General features: G+C 34.5%; 1 protein-coding gene across 1 annotated transcript; it reads left to right on the forward strand.

Moving 5' to 3' along the window:
• Positions 1 to 4,410: 4,410 nt before the first annotated feature.
• Positions 4,411 to 26,092, forward strand: LOC144444269 (two pore calcium channel protein 1-like). Its single transcript, XM_078133685.1, has 16 exons — positions 4,411 to 4,451; positions 6,219 to 6,337; positions 10,246 to 10,647; positions 14,320 to 14,465; positions 15,717 to 15,818; positions 16,542 to 16,667; positions 18,051 to 18,123; positions 18,487 to 18,597; positions 19,019 to 19,158; positions 19,916 to 19,982; positions 20,537 to 20,658; positions 21,655 to 21,805; positions 22,850 to 22,987; positions 23,965 to 24,068; positions 25,725 to 25,868; positions 26,038 to 26,092. Exons 3-16 carry the CDS (start codon positions 10,294 to 10,296, stop codon positions 26,090 to 26,092), a joined length of 1,833 nt encoding a protein of 610 aa, XP_077989811.1. The 5' UTR covers positions 4,411 to 4,451; positions 6,219 to 6,337; positions 10,246 to 10,293.
• Positions 26,093 to 26,130: the final 38 nt, after the last annotated feature.

Raw genomic sequence — 26,130 nt, forward strand, 5'->3', positions numbered from 1 at the left:
GTTTTACGAAAACCCTTCATTTGATAAATTTACATCACTGGTAAGCTCACAAAATGTCACAACGTTAAACGAGCTGGCATATTTCATTTATTATTCCTTCAAAATGAGAACCAAAGTTTAATACAGTGCTTCCACTATCTTTTCTGAACTGTATATTTTGTGTTGTATGAGATCTTTGGGCCTGGACGTGGCTTTTACTGCAAATAAAATATATATATGTATCTATGTATCTATGTATCTATGTATCTATCCATCCATCTATCCATCTATCTATCTATCTATCTATCTATCTATCTATCTATCTATCTATCTATCTATCTATCTATCTATCTATCTATCTATCTATCTATCTATCTATCTATCTATCTATCTATCTATCTATCTATCTATCTATCTATCTATCTATCTATCTATCTATCTATCTATCTATCTATCTATCTATCCATCCGTCTGTCTACATATATACATAATCAAAGTAATTAGTTGGTTGGAACTTGAGGTTAGTTGTTACTCCGAGTTTCACACTCAATGCGATATTGTCTGATGATCGCATTGAGCGTGTAACTCGGAGTAACAACTAAGCATGCACCTCAAGTTCCAACCAACCAACCAACCAACCAACCAACTTACTTTGATTATTCCCGCCCTGCTTACCAAAGCATCGAGCACTCTCTTCTACGAGTTTGATACTATTTACTACATATATACATATATCTAGCTATCGAGCTATCTAGCTGTCGAGCTCGTTATTATTTGTTTGCTTTTATGGGTTTAGTTCCTCGTTACTCGGCCTAACTGTGTCAAATTTTAAAATGTATGTTCACTTGACTATGTAGGCCTTGTAGTATAGGCCCGATTTCGCTTCTGTTTTGTGTGTGGTCTCCAGAATATTAAAAAGTGTTCCAAAGTTGTGTAGAATCGTCACTTCTGGTGCCCCCCCCCCCCGAGATTTTGAAAAAAAATATAAAAAAAGCTACTTTTTGAATACATAGCGATGCTATTAAAATCGTTATTTACGTGACGATTCTTAGCATGCGCGATTTCAATGGATAGTTCACTAAAGTGACTGTATACTCACTCATGGCTAATATGTATCTTATATCGCTTTGAATTAAAATGTGTCCAGTTAAAATTGAAACATTTTGCAGCAAATTAAATTTTTTTCGCGAGAAAGTACAAAAGAAGTGCGCACATGCACTGTGCATTTTCTGCGACTAACAGTAGTCTTGAAAGTCTCCTTTCTTTGAAGATAGCAAGTCGCAATTGTAATGTCAGCGAGTGAAACTCACGGAAAAAGTCGTTCAACGTGAGGTTGCCTGCTATGCTGCATGCGGTGACTCCTGACTCCGAAGATGCGCTCGATCTCATTTACATCTTGTTCCTGATATTAAAATATTTCATGCTGATAAAACGGCAGATCTCTTTTTGGAATATTTGAAAAACTATTAAACTAGGTACGCAGTTTAAGATCCACTATTTGAAGATATTTCTTTCAATAATTGTGTTCGACGTTGTCTTTGGTTAAAATGATGTTTGATATAATTATCTAATTGGACACTGACACTAGCGTTATTCCGCAATTCATTTTGAAGCGACAATAACTTCAATTTCCATTATAATGATAATGACAAGGAGAATTCATTGAATTCACCTTGGGTCCCGACATAAACGAGGCCATAACAGTTTTGGGAGGTGGGTAAAGAAAATGATTATTTTGTTGTGTTACTTATTTCAAGTGAGAAAGCACCATCCATTTTTTTTTACTTTGAATGTGACATCTCTTCGGCAACTACTTTGAAAGATACGACATTAGGCCAGAAAAAATGAAAAAGCTGTTCAACCTACCCATATATGTTTTTCTGGTGAAGGGCAATATATCCTCATGCGGGCTTCGCATTTTTTTTTCAAAATGAAGGATATTTCTCTATATTTTCTGAATAGCACATGTAACAATATACATTTGAGTCTATTCCAAATTATATAATATCTTATACAGTGGTTTACTTGGCTCTGATGTTGCATACAAGCATGAATTGAGATTAAATATCCAATGTGCACTAAAAAGAATTGAACAAAAGTTTACGACCATTGGGCCATCAAAAGTCTGAAAGTCTTGAAATGTTTTGCTCTTTATTCTGGATTTTTTGGAACGAAATTAAACTTCAGGAGAAGTCATTTACCATGTGCACATCCGCATAATATCTTTGCCACAACAAAATACATAATGCTACCGAATAATATAATATGTTAATACATAGCATAATTGTTTCAATTCTGGTATTTTATTATGTCTATGGTTCGATATTCTATGCCTCTAAATGGCCTCCTACACTGTCTTATTTTCAATTTTTTTTTCACCTTTGGAGTTGCCTCCTTCCAATGCATCATTGTACCATATGATTTTATATCTTCACTGTAGTGTAGGTGACAGTGGCCTGAGAAGGGGTGGCTAAAATAATGCTTGAGTTTCAATTGGCGGGGCTTAACATTTTTTGAGAAGAGAGGATGCGAGGAACTACACCATTTGTTTAACCGTAAATTGTGTACATTTCCTAACTGTAGCTATGCAGACAAATTGCATGAGATAGTATCAAGATGACTGAATAAGTTCTATCTAAACTCGACCTGAAATATTTTGCTATCATTATATATGGTTTGTTTTATCCTCGTCAAGCATTGTGAAAAAATGAAATCGACCTACTTACCCAATGTGATGGGTTAGGTTACCCGTTGACAAGCATTTTTTATTTTTTCTGACCTTACATATGATATTTAATTGCGTATGCTAAAATATATATTATGTAAATTACATGCAATTTTATGTAAATTAACACTTTTCTAAATTTTAAATGCATGATTGCACCAAGACAAAGTTCTGCCCCCCTTGGCAATTTGGTCAGGCTACGGCCCTGCCTACCATGTATACTTCACTAGAAGACTAGTATAAGACATTATGCCCATCCTCTAGATTTAACCACACAGCAGGTGAGTGTAGCATCTCGACTATACAGGCCATAGTAATATTCCTATTTGTCTGCTGAATCATGTCAATACACATCATTTCAACTATTTATATGTTGACCCCTATAGGCCTACAATACTCGATTTAGAAACCAACAGAAATGATGGTACTGGACAGGTCATGGATGTACATGTATCAGGGGAGATAGCCATGGATAGGTATACTGTAGTGACGTCATCGGTCCGGGCTTATCAGCCTGCAGTTTGCAGTTTGAGAAAGGGTGATTAGACCACAAAGAACAGGACGAAAACATGGTTTTGTTCTCGCAATTGTCAGGATGTCTAATATTATTTCTTATTTGCTGTATATTTCAAATAAAGTTTTAAATATTGCTATTATATCTATTGTTTCCGCTCGCTGTTTTTGCCCATTTCCTACAGTTACTTGTCTTATCAGAGTTTACCAGCTTTGCATTAATTAGTAGATTGCTAATCCTAGAACAAACTCACAGGCTAATTGCCCAATTAACACATTGCGCAGTGAGTGTAAACATCTACTGATCAGACGCGACGCTGCGCTGACTCACCGCGCCCACAGCAACGGCTGATCTGCCAGTCTAGGCAGATCGCGAATGTTTGCTTTTCTCTGCACATATCGATATCTTTCGATGTTTGCATTACCTGTTTTTCAACAGTTGTATTTCTAGATACTTAAACATTTGGAAAGCATGACCATTCTTTATGAAGCAGGCCTAAACTTTTGATTAAAGTTTATTTTTCTTATTCAAGTTATTGTTTTTATTTTATCTCAGACGCCTACGAAGTTTCCTTTTCAAACTAACCCTGTTAATATATAGCTAGTAATTATAATTTCATATTGATTTGAAGTTTCTTGAAATTTCTGGTACCAGTTATTTCAATTTAGAGGAATTTCGGTTCGCTAGTGGGCCCTAACCAAGTGAAGTTTCGAGATTTTCTGGTACCAACAACTTCGCTTATATATTAGGGAAGTGTTATATATTTGCTACCGCTTGTACACCATCTTCAGGCTTAGAAGTTTCGTCGCTCACGTTCCTCTTCACTTTCGGAAGATGAAGGAAATAAAATATTCAAGTGAGAAAAATAATATTTTACCTCCGATTTTTATCCCTATCAGAAATTACCTTAACTTATTCTAAGCGTAAATACAGTGTACGTGATTGAAATTATAGGACATGAAATAGTTCGCGCGCGTAAATTGCACTGTACCCGGGCCGTATCCATGCATATATCCACGTATCGGAGTTCAAATGCATCACACGCACTGTGTGCTAGTAGTAGTGGAAAAGTAAACAAATGTAAAAACTGAATACGGCCATCCGCCTAAGGGGTCATGTCTTGAGATTTTAGTTTGTTTTACCCCCAGCTAGCACATCCCAAGCAATATTTGTAATACGATCGCTGAAACTGGTGTGATGACGTGCTTATCAGACGTAATACAGTGTGTATCGGTAAGTTGAATTACTTTTGTCGAAGATCACCACTGTCAACTTTTCCATCTCACGAATTTGTGAGACAGTCTTGATTTCTCAAGTAGTCCGGATCCAGTCTACAGCGGTGTAATGTATGTATGTAGGGTAGTAAGCCACCCTGCCAGGATAAATTTACCATTTTCATTCAGTCATTACACCTGACTCTGTACCTGTAAGGTAATAGTACCGAGACCCAATCGATACCCTTTCAGCACTTTTCACGGTTCAATGACGTGTATTTTCGTTGACAATATTGAAAAACCGAATATGAAGTTGCCAGCGTTTCTCCTCTGTTACTCATGGCGATACCCATTACCAACAAACATACCAACCGGTAGAGTGTAATGTAAATAAACATAGTGTATCGAAAATGAAGAGATTTATATAACAGAATGATACAAGTTATTCTTTATATTTTGAAGAAAACGGGGATGATGAACAAGAAAAATGTGACGAAATTAAACATAAATCAGATCACTAAACATCATAGAAAAAAAACTGAAAAGAACGACCGTCAGTCACTCGGTGAACTTACGTTGATATCCCGGCCCGTTTCGATTCAATCATCATCCCACGCCACACGTGAACATATGAGATTTTGGTCGCTGACATTTATAATATTCTTCAAATGAAATTCATAGCTAGTGAGTCATAAAACAAGATGACGTCATTTTTTTCCAGACAATGTTTTCATTCGGAAATTTTTATGACTTGGGTAATACAGGAGATAAAGCAAACAGGCAAAAAAATGAAAAAATGAAAAAAACAGCTAGATAGATAGCTGTATACTAGTATAGATAGCTGTATAGATAGATAGATAGATAGATAGCTGTATAGATAGATAGATAGATAGATAGATAGATAGATAGATAGATAGATAGATAGATAGATAGATAGATAGATCTACCTATCTATAAAGCTATCTATCTATCTATCTATCTATCTATCTATCTATCTATCTATCTAGATTAATAGATAAGTAAATAAATCGATAAATAAACAGGGAATTCAGACAGGCAAATAATGAATTTATTTCACTATGGGCAATAAGATCTTGAAATTTCTATTATGAATATTTTATATATTTTTTTATTCCTACTTATGCAACATTAAGTTTTTGAATTTTTTTTCAGTTCAACTAACTCATTTCAGTTTGTATCTTGTATATTTTTTGGACTTTATGACATGAAGGTGATAAATGTTATGGGTTGCCCAGTTTGATAACCTCAAGGTTTTACCTTTTATCATTGTCACCCATTGTTGTCCAGTTGTCTGCTCATTGCCAGGTTTCTGCATAGACAATAGTTTTTAACATATATTTGTTTTGATGTATTCAAATGTAACCACAAGCAGATTAATGAATTTCAAATGTTTGTTTATAGTAGATACTTGTGAATGGCCTTCAACTTCAATAGTCAGTATAATTAAATATTAAAACTGCTGATTACTCAGACAATTATATAACCACTTGGATCTGAATAGGTTTCTAACTGAACAATGTGGTGTGGTCTCCCCTACCTAATAACACCTTTTGTTATGGAAAACAGTAACACCATGAATAGCTGAAGTCTTTGTTATATTTCACTTGGTATGATTCTTCAAGACATTAAAACTGCGATTAGGTCCACTGCCTTGCGACAAACACAGATCAACTTCACATTTACTCCATGACAAAGTTGACCCAGTTCAATTCATAATCTGTTGACTATTCGAGGATTTTTTGTTTTTATCTGGCATATCTTGAAGATGATGCTGTATGGAGTGGATAGTATTTTGCGATGGAAGTATCAATAAGTCTAGTACGTGGAGTGGAGGAAATATATGTATGGGTGATGTCGACACTAGTTACCAATGTGACAATACAGGTATGTGGTATATTACACACATCTCATTATAACGTTTTACTGTTTTACTCACCTGGAATCGACCGAATAGAAAGACACTATCAACACTGTAATTACTGTAACTCATTAGAAACAGTATATTACGCTGGGAATAATTACAAGATTTGGGGGACATGAAAGGGTAAATATCTCATGAGTCACAACAAGTTGGTGAGTGAAATTGTAACACATACTCTGAAGGTATTAGCATTGTTATGTTGACATGAAAATTAAATTTTGTGGCATCATGGACATTGGAGATGTCTCTGGTGACATTTGGTTTTAAGGCGATACTGGTGTAGGGGATATGTTAAATTTTAATACGACAGAATGTATCATGAAGGATTTCTGGTCAGAATCAAGAAGAAGATGACATTGGTGATAATTTTATGATGTGTTTAAAATAGGTACAATCAACGTCACCTCCAATATTTTGAATATTCACCAGGTTTTGTCTCAAAATGGATAAACGACAAGAAACTACATGTACACACACATGTAAAGCAGCTTTGTATGATTCTAAGAAATATCAGACCATTGAAAACACCATAATACAGTGTAAAACTGTCACAAAGCATGCATGCACTGTACTGACAACACAATCTGTAAGTCACAAAGGGTAGCTTTGTTGTGTAATCCCATACAAATATCTTGTACATTCAAATTTATACAATATGTTTTGACTGAGTTGGGGATAATTATAATACACATATTCCAACATGTAGTAAACTGTATATTTTTACAGTGCTAAATAATTGTAAAAGTTCAAATATTCGGTATATATTTATCATAAATGATATTTGTATGCATTAAGAAATATCTCACATGTCTATCTATCTCAGTTAATGATGAATTAATTCCCTTGTAAAATACTAATTTTCCAGTCCGCTGACTATATTTAATAAAGTTGGAATAATGCTAATTTATGTAAGAATTGTTCTGTGAACCCAAAATAAATGTTGTAGTAGGTTATGTATTTACGCATTTATCTATTGTGATTATGTATGTATATATAATATGTGTGTGTGTGTGTATGTGTGTGTGTGTGTGTGTGTGTGTGTGTGTGTGTGTGTGTGTGTGTGTGTGTGTGTGTATGTGTATGTGTATGTGTATGTATGTGTATGTGTGTGCATGGGTGGGTGGGTGGGTATGTATGTATGTATGTATGTTTATATGTATGTATGTATGTATGTATGTATGTATGTATGTATGTATGTATGTATGTATGTATGTATGTATGTATGTATGTAAGTATGTATGTATGTATGTATGTATGTATGTATGCATGCATGCATGTAATGATGTATATGTGTGTGTATGTGTGTATGTCTGTCTATCTGTCTATATTGATTGATTGATTGATTGATTGATTGATTGATTGATTGATTAATTGACTGATTGATTGATTGATTCATCTTCTTACTCATAATTGAAGTAAAAATTCTGAATTGAAATTTCAACATCTAGTGATGGTCAGATCATACACACCAGGAAAGTGTGTAGCTGAAAATTGGAAGATTAACAACATGTGTTGTAATGGTTTTTTTTTTAAAACTGAAAACTATTGTCTGAAATTCACTCTATATATACATGTGTAGATAAAAAAAATTATAGAAAATTGCACGCATAACAAGTTATAGCTGCTAGCCAGTATCATGGTTTAGTGTTGGCCATAATTGCTGTTAGTGTTAGTACTTTTACAATAATTTCTACATTACATAATATATTATATTGTTCTTACATGTGAAGGCCACCTGCCAAAATTGCACATTTACAAAAACGAGCGAAACATCAATGGTTACAGTATACAGAGAAAAGAAATATACGTAGACGAATGTCTTGAGTAAATGAATAATTATTTACATTCTTTTCTGAACTTGATTGATTTGTACACAAACATTGCTAAGTTGATTAATATTACAAAATTCTTATTACTTGACCAGAAAGCATAATATTTTTCCATAGTACGTTGTCTGTGCGACCACTTCTATAAGTATCTTTCCCTTGGATTGTGGTACGGGGGGAAAACTGAAATGAAATGAAATTCATCCACAACATCTGTTGACATACAAATTTCGCCGAAACAGTCTACATTATACATATTGTACCATTTTAAAAACCTGGTGTTATTTATTGGTTGAGAAGTGTTGTATTGGTAAGGAAAAAATCCACCTGTTGGCAATAACTTTATTCTGAATTTATCCAGTGACTATGAATTATTAATTATTAAACTGTATTTTTAATTTTGTACTATTAAATGTTATTCCCCAGTATTTTTCTTCGTTCAGTCAAGGAAAATAAGAGTGACCTAAGGGGCCTTTGTCACTAGGAGTTGCTAGATGAGTAGTGACAACCCCTTAGGTCACGACTATTTTCCAGGTGAAAGAAGAAAAATATTTGAGAAATAATATAATTATACCAGCACCAGTAATATCAAAGAAAAATTGGGGAAATTAATGGCAATTTTGAACATTTTGACTCATATTTGGAACACAGCTGAACCAATGTCGTAGACATGCGTTGTTGTGATGTAGAACAACCAGAGTATATATTCCATAATGATATTTTTTGGTCAACTTCGCTCATGCTTGGTATAATGTAGAATACAGTGTCAGTGTTACATGTTATATCTGCAGTGGTCTGTTAGTGACAACATAGCTGTGTTTTTGTTGACATTAAAGCTCTCAATGTAATTATAACAAGTTACTTGGATACTATTAAGTGGTCTGTAATACTTAATTGTGTCTGATAACCTCTGACTTAGAATGGATTAAAAAGGTACTCAGTGAACATTTCTATGGAGTTAGGGAGATGGGTATGATAAATTGACTATGTAGCTACATGGAAGTATTATAACCACACATGGTAGCTGTGTAACTGCGCGTGACTAAGTACATCATAATGTGTGTGTGTTATAACCTTTGTAAACCATGTGTGTGACTTGTTGTATCCTGGCATGTATTGGCCCGTTAAACTGTTGTACAGATGGTAGATAATCAAACGTTATTTTTCTCTTACACTACAGTAGAACCAATTTCTTCTCTTTTCATAATTGTTGCATCCCCCCCCAAAAAAAATAAAAAATCCTTCAAATTCCAAATTCCCCCCCCCCTCCCGTATTAAACTGTTGCATCATACATTCATACTGTATAACCAATCCCCTCCTTAACACCATGCCAAGCTGATAACCCCCTCCTCATAATTCTCCATTGCTTTCCATCCATAACTGTTACCATGGTTACACCAAAACATTTTAACCTATCCCTGAATACAATATCAAACTCATCACCCCTCCCTACTATAAGTTACAAACCCAATTCCAATTTTTTTCACTTCATAACTGTAACATTATACCAAATGGTACATTATGTATCCCCACAGCTATTACCATACCAAACTGATCAACCCCCCCCCATACACACAACAGAAACCCTTAACTTTCAATTGCTTTCCTTCCTTAATTATTTTTAAATTGCATCTGTACAATGAATATTATAACCTATTCCCCTTTAGTATGCCATATTGATCAAGTCCCCATTTTATCCCCCCCCCCTCCACTCCTCCCCGTCCATAGCTTTTACATTGTATATTATAATCTACCAATACCAAATTGATAAAACCCCCTTGGATACCACAAACCTCCTATTGACACCACATTACAAACCTGTTCAATATCAGAGCCAAAAAAATAGATTTTTGCAGCAGTAAGAGATTGCGAGGCGAGGAGGGTACATATACATGTATAAGCCCCCCCCCCCCCCCCCCCCCCCCCCCCCCAACAAAAAAAAATATTGGGGGGGGGGGGGGTGGAGAGAATGTTATGAGATTAAAGTATATTTGATTGTACATTTTTTTTCATTAATTAAATCATATTCTGTTTTTCATTTTAGATGTAAACCTCTTTCACTGATTGAAACAAACACTGTGATTCAGCAACTATGTCAAAGAAACGTACCGTAATACAGGTCGGAGGTCAATCAGGGACGCTAGATAACAGCAAAACGTTGTTAATTCCAACCATCAAAGAAGAAACAACAGATGATAGACTAACAACTGTAGAGACAGTTGAACATAATGACAACGACAGCAGTGCAGATGTCAACGAAAATGATAAAAATGAGAACTGCAATGTGCCAATCAAGAAAATTGTGTTTGATGAGAAAGACTGTGAGAAAATTGAAGATGCCAATGATGAAACAACTAAACCATTCAAAAGAAGATCCTCAGTGGAAAACTTCGGCAAGTTTGGATTACTGACGCCAGCATTGGTATTAGTGCCAGGTATCGATGGAGTAAGTATTGCCAGTAAATAAGTTTTTCGAAAATTATAATAATATACATGTGCATACAACAAATATCAATAGAGTGATAGTGGCAAAACTTTGTTTACTGTATTTATCTAGCATTTATGGTATGTAAATGAATGAATATTATAATACATTATGAAGCATATTTATTCTTTACATGTATAGATTATATATTATATAGATATACATGTACCATTGTCTCGCATGTATCTAGATGATATTTGCAACATACCTGTACGCATTACCTATTATACACGATATTAGTTACACTATATAACTACCCACTGTCTCACATTATTTCTAGATAATATATATATGAATGTATGTATGTATGCATGTATGTATGAATACAGTATATGTATGTATGTATGTATGTATGTATGTATGTATGTATGTATGTATGTATGCATGTATGTATGTATGTATGTATGTATGTATGTATGTATGTATTTGTGTGTGTATGTGTGCATGCATGCATGCGTGCGTGCGTGCGTGCGTGCGTGTGTGCGTACATGCGTTCATGTGTGTGTGTGTGTGTGTGTATAATGTGTGTGTATCATAAGATACAAACAGTTCAGAAGCTGATATACCCACATACGGGCTTACAAACATTAATTGAGACAGACATTGACAGGCAGAGAAAGACAGACAGAAAAAAACAGACAGACACACATATGCGTGCATGCACAGTTGCAATTTCAAAAATATGTAATTAACTGCTACTCGTCTCACATTGTTTAGTTATTAGTCACAGGATATAAATGATACATTAACCCTGTATATGATATGTGTGTGTGTGTGTGTGTCCAGCATCAGACCTTTAGAATTAAGATTTACAGTCAAGGGTGAAGACAGGAATTGAACATAAATTGGACTATTAATTTCAGTTTCCATAATTGATTTCCTAGTGATCAGTTCCCATGTGTTGATTGCATCGTACCACATTTCATATTGGGTAGTTATGTGTGGAATTCCCCTGTGATAAATTAACGCTAGGTCTATAGATGCTGGAAGTGTAATAATATCAGCCCCAAGCATTTGGATATTAATATTCGATATCAAGGACATTTATTTATGATGACATACAGACACTCTGACTTCTTCCATGTATATATATTATGATGGTGTTAAAACTCCGATGTTGGCATTATATAGGGTGTTTGGATCAAATCAAACCAATGTTTGTTGCCATAGCAACTGGTTGTTTTTTTGCTAAGATATGTTTTTTTTTATAGTGATGTACATCATAAGAACCATACAGATCAACACTCAGATGAAATAATGTCAAAGTACCACAAATATTAGTTATTTTGTCGTTGAGGAAGGGATGAAAAATCTCACAATTTCTGGCTGTATTATATAAGAATTGAGCTACTAAGGTTATGAAACGAATCAAAAAGGGATTGTCAAAAAGTTTGTTGCTTTTGTGATGGCTTTACCATATTGTGTCATACAAAATAAGATACTTCAACAAGTCGGGAGATGTATCGTGTGTAATTGATATTTCAAGCCTGTTTTTAAAGTGGTAGGGTTATGGCCTGTGTACTGTGTACAGTATATTAGAGACAACTTTTTTTGATGTTGTAAAAAACGATAAAAACTGTTGTGTTCAATTGAAATAAGGGATAAAGGAACACCAAGGTGTTAGACTCATTAGCAATTTCTTTGCATCAGTGAGGTGTCAAATTAGCTTAGAGGGTACGCTGGTTATACAGTGTGTATCGTACAATATGTAGACACACTAACAATTATTTAACATATCAGGGATTATTTCATTCATTAATTTCATCCACATAAAGTATTATGAAATCAATTTAAAAACATACAAGAAAAAAACAGACAACTTACCACATCACAAATTGCTTCTGTTTACTAGTAAGATCATGATGCAGATCTAGATGAGTGGTGTGTTGACAAGTAAGCTGACACTTGAAGTACTTCAGTTATTATAGATGTAGTCACTACAGCAAAGAAATAGCTGTCGTGAACTACCCCCTCTGGTGCCAATTCACTCCTCTCTCACACAGACTATTACAATAGCAAAAAAAGAGATGGCTGTCAAAAAGTCCATCGGTCAGTGCTAATTCATTGTATGATACGTATAAGGTTGTGACAAGTGCTATGGTATGATAGATATGTGTTATCTGTCATCGATACCTCTGGCTGTCTTCTGACTCTACATACATCTATATATACCAAAAAACAACAGTAATATGATCTGATTGAGTGTCAGACAATGAAGACATATGATCCCTCCCAGTGTTCAGTTTCTGTTTATGAATAATTAAATGATATGTTTCCAGCAGTTTGTTTGTGTCATGTTAAATAGAGTCATATGTCTTTTGCCTTCAGTCATTTTTTGTTTGGGACTTAACATACATGTACGCATAGGCCAAAAAAGTAGAAGAATTACATGTATTTCTGGTTAGCGTGCGCGTCACATAAAATTAAATACCCTCGCGTGCCGCGTCAATCTTTTTTGTATATGTTTGTGCAGCCCATGCAGTCTGTAGAGGGGGGGGGGGGGGAGGGGATACAAAAATACCCCTCCCTACTTCAGTGAAGACAGCTGCAGAGCAAATGACATCTGCCCCACATACACACTTGCTCTAAACTAGTAGATAAAAAGAACAGTAACTGCCATAAATGTTATTGAGTGACATGTTTAGAATAAAAAGAAAAATTGCGGCCTCGAACTATTTTAGACAAAACATTTTTTTTTTTTGCCTTACATGATGATATACGAAATGAATTAAATTTGTCAATATATACGTCTTTTTGTCTAATAATGTGGTGTAGATGTAATTCATCAATACCCTTGTGGGGCTTGTATATGTACATAGCTGAGAAATAATCATGCATGCATTCACAGTACAGATGTACACACGTGATTGCCCAGAATATTTCCATCAGTCAAAATGTTGATTCTGGCTTTTCCTCCCACCCAATCCCCATACCATCGATATCAGAAGTTTTGTCTATTGAATTTAATTAGTTGTGTATATCCATGTGTGTGTGTGTGTGTGTGTGTGTGTGTGTGTGTGTGTGTGTGTGCGTGTGTGTGTGTGTGTGTGTGTGTGTGTGCGTGTGTGTGTGTGTGTGTGTGTGTGTGTGTGTGTCTGTCTGTCTGTCTGTCTGTCTGTCTGTCTGTCTGTCTGTCTGTCTGTCTGTTTGTGTGTGTGTGTGTGTCTGTGTGTGTCTGTGTCTGTCTGTGGGTGTGTGTATGTGTGTCTGTGTGTCTCTCTGTGTGTGTGTATGTTTATGTATTTGTGTATGTATTTGATTGGAGGCACAGGTGCAGTAATTTCTCCCCGTCATTTCTCTGCTTGCTGTGCACAGATGTCAATTTTCTTCAGACTTAATTTGCAGTAATGTAAGACTGTGACATGATACAGCATGCTGTAGTTTAATGTTCAGATGTTTCATGCACTCAGCACTACTGTATTTTTTGTTGCTACACTTTCTATGAGTATAGTGACCCCGATGACCTTGACCAGTATTTCTAAGGTCAAATGCCAGAGTCAAATAAATGTACACTTGAGAAAGAACATACTCTGTGAGGTTGCGAGTTTCTAACTTCATTTGCAATAGTGTAAGCACACATTGATATAGCCACACTAAATATCGTACTTCTATTTTCTCTGTTCCTTTATCCAGTCAGACACTTTAACACAATCATTTAAAGACCTTCAAGGGAAAAACAGAGAATTGAAGTTAGCCGCAGCTCACATTGATGATGCAATCAATGGAAGGGGGCGATATGGTAAAGCAAGAGCCATCTTCAAACCCAAAAAAGGACAATTGTGAGTATAGTAATTATTTGACAGATTTTATCTCTGATCTCTGATTATGAGTATACATGCAATATATTTTGTGCTTTAATTCAACTATTTCAAACTCAATTAAGAGGTTGTTCCAACTTCAGTGTTAATTTTTCAAGTGCAGATCACCTTTAAAGTTAAACTGGCTGGATTAAAATGTTGCAAGCTATCATATTCATAGACACAGCTAGGAGATGTAAAAATATTGTAACCTATGATTGTACGCTTCCCAGGGAGTTGAAATTGACTGGCTGTTGTGCCACTATAGGTCTATGCAAAGCGAGATAACATTTGGTTTACGTCTACACGTTAAGCTTTGTTTTGCAGAGAGTCTTATGTTTCTAAGATGCACTATAAATGCTATTCATTGTTAGTATGGCAGTACTAGACATACAGGTTTACAGATGCTGATGTTGTCAGTTTCAATTAATTTTTTAATATGCCAACCATTTATTGTATCTGTCCTGTATTATTAAAACCAACAATGGGTTTCTGAAGCAATGAAAATAATGAATGAATATGACTGAAAACTGATATAAATATATTACAGGGTTTGAAATTAACCTTTTTCTGTGGTAGACCTTAGTGGGCTACTAATTTCAGATATTGGTAGCCTAAGGAATATGACCTGACCTGTATAGTCCCATATTCCTGAACTGAAAATAGATTTCCTCTATTGGAAATATGTGCATTATTAAAATACTTTCATGTCCATAAATCTTCCATCTTCACCGCATAATCAGTAGTCGCCTGAGTGGGCTACCAGCTGCAAATTATGGTAGTCCCATGACTAGAATTGGTAGTCTGTGGGCATGGAACTACTGTTAATTTCGAGCCCTGTATAATTATTATATTTATATCAGTTTTCACTCATATTCATCAAATAAATGACAATTCATGTGTACGTAAGGTCACATGTTCTGGATAGAGGGGGGTCAAGCTATTAACAAAGACTGAAGTATGCAGTATGAAAATTTCAGGTAACAATTTTGAACAAAAAGTTTAAATCAAGACATGCATTACCAGCACAGATGAATTTTCATTCGAAAATGAAAAATCCTTTTGTAGAAATTTTAGGTTAAACTCTAGATAGTGAATTCAGTAGTCTAGAGTAGATTTTAACTGATTCACATTCTTGACGCGTAGCAGAGATATGTCCTTTTTTGAATGCCATAGATTTGAGCATGAAATAACTTTTAATAATGATAATAATGTTGGTACTTTTTCTTGCAGTTGTTTTAAAGTTTTGGACAGTCAATGGTTCAGTAAAATAGTTCTGCTAGCCATTATTGTACATACCTGTTTGATATTTTTTGAACCACCACCAGTAGATGGGTAAGTCTGTTATATATTTTTTCGAACAAATAATAACAAATTACTAAAGTTACAAAACACAGACGAAATAAGTAAGATATAAGAAATTTAAAGTATTCAGTAAAAATTTACAAAAAGTTAAAATTGATAAAATGGTAATACTAATTAAAAAAAAAAAAAAGTACGTATCTATTTGGTGTAAAGAAAATTGCTAACACTAACAGTACCATAAAAACATCATTGGAAACCACTCTCCTGTTTCTGGCAGTGCTGCATCATGTACGTTGCTGCATCAGCAGAAAAAAATATTCTCTGGCTATTGAGAGTGTTAAAAAGTAAACATTCCATACAGTAAATATGTTGTACTGAAATGAGTATTTGACAGTTACCAGGGTAACAAATGAGTCTAAAACTTGTATGCATGTAAACTTCAATTTATTGTCTTTGCCATTTATGCTCACAGCTGTTGAATTTCAAGAATGGATTAAATCGTATACCGGTAATCAAGAAAACAGAGAGAGAGAGTAAATTGTGTGATTTGCAGGCTACATGCAGAACTGAGATCTGAATCATCATGTGATTATTAATATATAATAATCTAAACTTTATTCCTCTAAATTGACTTCAGTAATTATATACATTTTGCAAGGAGAATAACAGATATGAAAATACTTATAGCTTTAACGAACCAGTACAAATATGACTTTTGCTTCATCACCTGTTTTCTCTTGTTATTTATTTCAGAACATCACCAGCAATCTTTGTACTTACTGTCCTTTGTCTTTTCACATATCTGCTTGATGTTGTTTTACATATAGTATTTTTAACATGGCCAGTATTTTGGTCAATAACAGAGAACCGATGGATGAGGTATGTTGTGTAACATATAATATTTTTAACATGGCCAGTATTTTTGGTCAATATTGAACAGATGGATGTTGGTATGATATGTAGCGTACAAAATTTGGAACATGGCCATTAATATTTGGCCATTAGGCCAGAGACGTGGCTTAATAGCAAATGTCTTTTTTTCGCAAGCCAGATGTACCCAAATCTCTTGGCTGTTGGCCAATGCCAGAGAATAGATTGATGAATAATGTGTATGAACATGTAGTAATTTTAACATGGCCAAGAATATTCTAGTCTAAAGGAGTTCACATGGGTTGTTGTTGTAACATATAATATTAATTGAACATTCATTTTATAATACTGTTATTGGTATAACTTATGATAACGAATTATGTAAGTGAATAAATTATTGTACATGTTATAACTTGACCTTTGACCTTTACCCCAAGCGTGCTAGCATGGCCAACTAATCATGTGGTTCACTGCAGTTCAGTAGAGGGTTAAATAAAATGCACATGAGCAAAAAGAGATAAAAGTTAAACCTGAGGCTAAAGCTTGTATTAAAAAAAGGAAATTTGAATGATAAAAAGTTTGAAAGGTTAAAATGCCTAAGTGGTGATAGTCCCCAATCAAGTCCTACCAAGGAGGGCTTTCTCAAGAAATTTTGTACAAGCATGGATTAATACATACCAGAAAAAAGTATGTAATAGTAAACCGTTTATATTCAATATCTATTGACCACTCTGTCAAGATCTACATGTTGTTCTGACCCCAAGGTTAATACCTGAATTCATCCATCTTGGCAATTTGCCAATGCCATGTAATGTTAGAAAATCAACAAAGGAAAACAAGGGGATAATATTTGTATAGCAAAACAGACAACAAAGACACATTGTCATAGACTTTTTTTAAGGTCTGCATTCACTGATGCACTAATATAAGTTGGTTGCAGAATGCAAAGCCTAACCGTCACTTCTCACTGAGTAACTAATGGGTCAGAACCACTGTGTATAACATGTGTCAATATAACGGTTGTTTTTGTTGTGCTGTGTAGCAGTTTCCACGGAGACAAACATTTACCCTCAGGCTCTGTGATATTTACCCAATGAGAGATATAGGGGTATATGTACTATAAAACAGGGGTTAGTGGACTATAAAAGTCAAAGGAAAAGAATATCAGTCTGGATAAGTCAAAGTGGTACTAAGATATCACAGTATGTAGAAATACATTGTAAAGTTGGTTTTAGTAATCCAAATTCCAAAAAATAAATATTCATTTCTCGTCCTTAAAGTACGCTTTGATGTATCAAGTTTTCATCTGTTCGAATATAATGAAATCAGATCAAGAATGCTATATATATGCACTTTCATTTGACATATTTATTTTTTTTTTCGTTATTACAGAGTGGAGTTTATTTTTCTAACAATGTTTACTATAGATTTTATCATGCTAATAGTGCAAGAACTTATAAAAATGGTAAGTCTTTTTGTTTAGTTTTGAAAAGTAAAACACTTGCAACACAATTTTACAATTCATTCATTGATATACTAACTAGTACATACTTGATATACATGTACATGTTAATTGAAATTTGCACATATGCTGCGAATAATGACATTGCTTCTCCCTGGCTGTTATATTCATGGCATTTTACAAGTTTCATCTTACAGATATACATATATATAATCTACAAGCAGAAACCCTCACAAATCTCTCGTCAAACCCAAAATAAACGATGTATAGAAAAACTACACAGTGAATCGTGCTATTAACTAGAGGTTTGTGTTGCCCTAACATTTTATCGACATAATCTAAACTTCTTGTTATATTTACATGCAGAGATTAGCCCAACCTTTCCGATGTTTGAGGGTCGCTACTTTACTCTGTAAATTAAAGAACGTTGGTCACATATATGATGTTGTGTTGTCTATTGCAGTCAAACTGGCAACGGTAAGTAGAAATTATATGTACACGTTTTCTTAATTTTTTCATTATATTTACAATTTTTTGACAGAAGTTGTTTTGCAAGTTTCATATGTTACTTTCCAGGCCTAAGTTTAGGTTCGGATGCCATCTCCATACTGATAAGCGAAAGTGCATAAAACCAACGCATTTGATCTCATTTCATTTCCAACTTTTTATCAAACAATGTGAATTCACAAGATATCCATCCCCTTCAAGATTGAAGTGTCAATTTCAAAAAAAGCTTTGGAAGTCACAATATTTGATGAATTCAAAAGGGAATTTGTACATCGGAATTGAGATCATAAGTTATACCATAGATCATCCACCAATGTTGATGGAGGGTCTATGGTTATACTTTATTCAGTCGTTGATGTCTGTTGTAAAACATGGACTTTTTTCTTTCCAGGTGTTCTTTGTTATAGCTTTATTTATTCTCCTATTTGGTGCTATTGGTCTTCACCTCTTTTCAATGGACTATCATAATATTGGTTGTAATGCAACAGCCATTGTTAATTGTACAGATGACCCTAACAATATTTACACAGGGTAAGTCGATATAGTCTGTGATTTCATTGGTTGTTACAGTACAGGGGAAGTCGATATGGTGTGATTTCATTGGTCGTTACAGTACAGGGGAAGTCGATATGGTGTGATTTCATTGGTCGTTACAGTACAGGGGAAGTCGATATGGTGTGACTTCATTGGTCGTTACAGTACAGGGGAAGTCGATATAGTCTGTGATTTCATTGGTTGTTACAGTACAGGGGAAGTCGATATGGTGTGATTTCATTGGTCGTTACAGTACAGGGGAAGTCGATATGGTGTGATTTCATTGGTCGTTACAGTACAGGGGAAGTCGATATGGTGTGACTTCATTGGTCGTTACAGTACAGGGGAAGTCGATATGGTGTGATTTCATTGGTCTTTACAGTACAGGGGAAGTCGATATGGTGTGATTTCATTGGTCGTTACAGTACAGGGGAAGTCGATATGGTGTGATTTCATTAGTTGTAACACATCAGCTATCATTAAATGTGCAGATGACCCCTACCAATATTTTTACACAGAGTACAGGGTGGGGGGTGGGGGTGGAGTGGGGGGTGGTATTAGTCAATACGAGATGTAGTGTCACATTTGCATCTCTATAAAGCACTTTCTATGTTGTTGTTATTGATTTCAGTTCATTTGATCAAATAATGGTTGTTTAGTATCCCTACACAAATGTTATTTTACAGAACAAGTACAGCATAGCATATGTTTTCATGACATGCTAACAACAATTTTATATCTATTATGGTTTCAGTGCTTTTGATCAAATTGGCATTGCCGCTCTCAGACTTTTTGTGCTATTGACGACTGAGAACTACCCAGTAAGTATAAACAGCTCACTTCTGTATCTCTTAAAAGTTTGAATCAGACAGAATTTTCAATGTGAGTTGGATTTGACATGTTATTGTGGTTGTTAGACTATTTACAAAGATAATCTAGTAGAGTCATGAATTGTCTAAAATTAGAGTGACTGGTTCGGAATCTCATCACTGCCATTTGTTTCTGCATAGCTAAAGTCCTTGGGCAAGATTTGAACCACAAATTTGCTTCAGTCAACCCAGATTTATAATTTCGGCACCTGGTAGGATAGAGGTTGCAATGTGAAGATTGTAATCCTATGTGCTTACAGAGGCTGCAATGGATTGTATACTCCCCAGGGAGTTGAAGTTTAAAGGGTTGTTGTGCAGATATTGGTCTGTGCAGGAGAACAGGCGCATTATGAATACACATTATTATTATTGATATAATGCTGTATTCAGGTGAAGACAAACCATAGATTATACTTGGTGGAACTTATTAGATAAAAAAGATAATTTATGATGAATTTATTGCATTATATCAACAAAGTGTTTCTTTTCTTTTTTTCTGTCCCTAGGACTTTATGCTGCCAAGTTATTCAAACAATCAATACAGTTTCTTTTATTTTGCTATATTTATCTTTGTTGGTGTTTTTCTGCTACTGGCCATCATGTTAGCTATTATAGTAGATGGATATTGGTAAGTGTGTCATTTGATTGTGTAAGTTAATTCATAGATTGTGAAAGTCCACAAAATGTACATATACCCACTGGCAGGACGTGTTAGACAATTGCTTAAGTCAATTGGGATTCCCCTAGCATATAAACCCACTGGCAGGTATTAGATTTACTCAAGTCGATTAGATTCCCCTAGCATATATACCCACTGGCAGGTATTAGACACTTGCTCAAGTCAATTGGATACCTCTTAGTTCAAATTTACTTTCATTTGTCATTTATTAGATGGCCATATGTGTGTGTGTGTGTGTGTGTGTGTGTGTGTGTGTGTGTGTGTGTGTGTGTGTGTGTGTGTGTGTGTGTGCATGCATGTGTGTGTGTATGTGCGTGTGCATGTGCGTTCCATTCTTTCAAAACCCCCTTCAGGCATATGAAAGTAACAAGAAACAATAACTTATAGCAGCAATAAATATGTATCGAGTGACTGTGTTTAAATAATTTAGCTCAAAAAAGAAAAAATCCCAGAGAACTGGCGCCAGTCTACCAGGGTGTTGAATATTTCAAAATGTGCTTATTTTATGACAAAGTATAGAATGGTAAAGAAGCAACTTGATAGTCTTAGATGAGGTCAGTTAATCCCATAGCACTTTAACATATAGTATGTAGTACAAAATACATGTATCAAATGAACATTTCTACTCACAGAGTCAAACAAAGTTTTGGAAATGAATCTCATATTTTCTCTGATGTCTTGTCAGAATTGTCAGAGTTGAAATGATGAGTGTACATCAGCAAAAATTTGTGATTTGCTTCCGAAAAAAATTTGTTGGTTCTGTGAGTAGAAATTTTCATTTGATACTTTCAAGAACCCAAAGTCTGTGAACATTCATTTTCGCAGCATACATGTAATTCAGAGCTGAGTATAGTAGTAGATTACATGTACAAACATAAAACAATTTAGTATTCTCTACCGTTGTGTTTTATGAATGTTTATTTGTCTGTTTTTATGAATAAACAGGGCGTTTGCCAAGAAACACGTCAAGATGGAAAGAAGTCGTGAGAGAGCTGAGTTAGCCAAGGCATGGAATTTACTTGATCCACTTGGTAAAGGTATGCTGGATAAGAAAGATGACAAATTCCTAACTCTCTTCAAGTTACTTAGACCAAAGGTAAATAGTCTGGTGCATTTCACTTGAAATATATATTAAAGACGTTTTTAAATTCCATGGGGGGTGGGGGTGCAGGGGTGGATGGAATCATATTCTGTATGACACAAGCATAACAAAGTGCTGCTGTGTAATGGTGTGTTATTAGTCTAGCAAGATTGATAGCTAAAACTATTATTTTGACATATTGATGGATGACAAACTGGTATTTATTTTGGATTTTAAATAAACCGCCAAAAATTAAAAAAACATGTAAAATGTTTGTTATTGTATGTACAATAATGAACCTTTTTGGGCACTTTCTAGCTTTTAACACTTTATTAAGTTACAAACACGGGCTTGGTATGTGTTGTTTCACATTGTTCTTTTCAAGTAGGAATATATAGTAGTTGTTTTATTAATAAAAAATCCAAAATAAATACCCATTTGTGATCCATATGACAACTTGATAATCTATCAAAATTATATATTGACAATTAAATGGTTGTCTTTTATGGTTATCGGAAGACCCACTCAACATTTTGTTTATGTAGACTGTCTTGTCAGCGTACATGTTAGAACTTTCCCAGTGTTTACACTTTCTTGATCACAGTCTGTGAGTTAAATCTGTATCACCAAAGTATGGACACTATCACTTCTTTATATAATCGACTAAATGCCACAATAACAGTTTTTATTTGTGTTGCTTCAAAAATAACGATACAACTGTCTTTGCTGCTGATGTTGATTTCTGACTTATAAACTTTGGATTTGCTCATCCATCATATTGCAATTGAAATATCTCACTGTGAATAAAACAAACAATTTATACCGGTACTAAAATTTTATTGTATACTGTACTCTTATATGAATACAATTATGTCATTTCGTTCTTTATATTATACTATGGTATCACAACTGTTAGATAGTGTTTGCCAGGGACTACTAGTCATTAAACAAGTGACAGTGGAGGGTAAAATATAAGGAACCTTTTATTTTGGAAACAAAAATGGTGAAAATTACTTAGGAGTTGATGACCATGTCCCTTTCATTCTTCTTGTTGAACAGAATACCGATGATATGAACACGCAGTTGATAGATTTCCTAGACGGCGATGAAGACGGCTTTATAGATTCATTTGAATGGACGACAAGACTTAACGAAACTCTGAGTTTTGAGTTTGAAGAAGACGACTCACTAGGACAGGTGAGATTGATTAATGTTAATAACAGTAATAATGTATACATTATTTATTGATCCCACGAGGGGGGAAATTGGGAAACTGTCAGCCGTTAAAATTACAATTCTGACAACAGTACAAGAACTGACTTGACAGACACAAAAGGTATATAGGGAATTGTTTGACACAAGACAGCTATACAAAATTAATTAGATATGATACCCCAATTATTTTTTTTCATTTAACTGAGGAAAATACGAGTGACCCAAAGGGGTATTGTCACTATGTGTCACGAGTCGAGTGGTGACAAACCCTTAGGTCACGAGTATTTTGTAGCTGAATGAAGAAACATATTGGGATTAATATAATCATACCTCCTCAAGCTTAATTTATGAAAAATCGGGGGGAAAAGTAATGGCAAATTGAAACGTTTTGACTCATATTTTCCGCACCACAAAACTAGTGATGTAGATACGGGTTGTCATATTGTAGAACGACCAGGGTATATAATCTATATTTTCTGTTCAAAGATAATAACTTGGCTTGGGCATGGTTTAATTATAATTACACACTTGCTGCACCGCAGCTCTACACCATGACAGGTCATTAGAGATTCTTATTGCCTGTGGTAAAAACATCCAGAAACATTCAGTTAAAATCGTTGGTAAATTCATTCATTTATCGAAAGAATTCTTAGTTTTAACTATAATTACAAGACAAGTTATTCATGCATAGGATATGGGATAGTATGTAGATATAATAAAATTTCATTTATACACGTCATGTAATTAATTATGAATATCATGATTTATGCACATGCATAGAAGATTAGTTTGAAATATATACATAAGCAAATTAAAAATGTCCTTTTGCTATATTCCTAGATATATTGTTATGATATTAATATTTGATATCAAAATAATGAGAATCTAATTATTATATGCTAATACATGTTACCATGACAATGAACAATTAATCTATTTTTAACTTTCTTTGTATACAGAGGACACTTCCCAGATGTTGCCAAGTTGTAACTGATGGTGCAAACAGACTTGTCAACAGCAAAATATTTTCTATATGTATACTGGTTCTTATTGTTGTACATAGGTAAGACTGAGTTTTTGTAACGAACCAGGATATATGCTATCTTTGAGAGGGTTACTAAGATGTCTTGGTAGGGAAGTTATATGTTTTGAGACTGAAACGTATAATTTAGATTTATTCCTCAACATTTTTTCCTCGTTCAGTATGGGTTGCAAGATGAGTAGTGATATAACTTACTTACTTAGGTCATGAGCATTTTCTAGAAAAATATTGGAGAATAGTATAATTGTACCTCCTGAAGCATAATTGTTGAAAAATTCGGGAAAAATAACGGCGATTTGGAACGTTTTAGTTTGTATTTCAAGCACCACAAAACTGGTGACGTAGACATGGGTTGTCATGATGTAGAATGACCAGAGTACATAATCCATATTTTTCTTCAAAGACAGTAATTTAGCTTAAGTATGGTATACTACTGTTTTTTGTACAGATAATTAAAATGTACTGAGAGGGGAGGGTGGGGGGGGGGGGGGGGGTGGGGGGTAAGACATGAATAACTGTGATCTGAGAACCGATGGGTTGAGTTTTCAAGTTAGGAAAAAATACACCAACTACATGTATACACTGTTATTGAAAGACTAGAACCTATATGTACATGTGTTATTACCTGGCTGCTAGGCTGGAACTGACTAGCTAGCCCTTAGGAATGGTCATAAAATACATCTTCACTGTACAATGATGTCACTATGTTAGAATGCAAATACATAGTTGTTGCTATGCCAACATGGTGACACTCTACATAATCACAACTATCCATTGTCAGAAATTAACACAAAATATATCACCACCACATTTTTAAAAAAATGCTGATATCAGTACAAAATTGACAATATGTACATGTAAGTTTCTTAGGACTAAGTTTGGAAACGTACAACTTGAAAAGTTGTGATGTTCAGCTGAGATGTGGCTTGATTCTGAATTGCGCAAAAAGTCACCCAAAGTCGACTGAATATTATGAAATAAGGTAATTGACATTTTCATTGGGTTTTTTTTCAGTATTTTATTTTGTGTGAGATGGTGGGGGATGACATGGACACAGGAACTCATAATTCATGCAATCAGAACAGCCATAGTTTCAATATTTATGGTAAGTAAATATCATTCAATTTGGTTGCCATGGAAATCTCTACTATCATCAGGAGTTAGGAATGTTAGTCTGAAATTAATTTCTGTGATTTCATAATTCAAGGGGTTTTGTTTATCTATGATTAATCTATGGAGGTCATTCGCATTGTAGAATATCGTTGTGGTGATAGCCAAAATGGTGAAAAAATTATGAATTTTAATTGAATCAAAATGCATGAAATTTTATAGAGTTTATAATGTCAGGACTGAATTCTTTACAAAGGGAGGTTGTCCACCATATTTTTTTCCAAGAAAATTAGCAAGCACTTATTTTTTCAACAAAAAGGTATATATATATTAATAAATATTTGGGTTGTCACATTTGGAAGTTGAATGTCCATAAATTAAGATTATTTTACTCTGAAGGTGAAGAATTAACATACATAGATTTGTAATGTTTCCCTTAATATTTAGAAAAGGCCAATTGTGAGATTGGAACAAAACAAAACAAAAACAAATGTTTTTAATCAATTACTGTACAGACAAAGCACTTTTGACAAGCACCACTAGTCTTGTTCATTCACTTGCCACTAGGTGGCATAGTAGTAGCAAATTTGGTCTGAATATGACGTTGGCTACAACAGATGATTGGATATCCCAGGTTGTTAGCAAAATAATGTTGGCTACAGGTAAAGCCAGCAAAACTGATATTTCGACAAAGCCTGTCGACATGAACAGGTGAAATGTGATTTGCAAGTAATGGGAACCCTTAGTTGTGTTAAAAACAAAGAACTATTTATTATAAAAAAAAAGTGTTGGGAAAGGAGAAGTTTACTTTCATGAATTTCATCACTTTTCATCAGTTTTATCATAATTCCTAAATTTGTGGTTATTTTTTGTGTTGCAGATTGAAATTATGCTTAGAATTATTGGTGAAGGCCGAGGAATGCTCCAAATCTTAGAAATACTGGATTTAGGGTTGGTTGTCATAGCATTCGTT

The sequence above is a fragment of the Glandiceps talaboti genome, chromosome 2 (assembly GCF_964340395.1).
Source record: "Glandiceps talaboti chromosome 2, keGlaTala1.1, whole genome shotgun sequence".
Taxonomy (NCBI): Eukaryota; Metazoa; Hemichordata; class Enteropneusta; family Spengelidae; genus Glandiceps; species Glandiceps talaboti.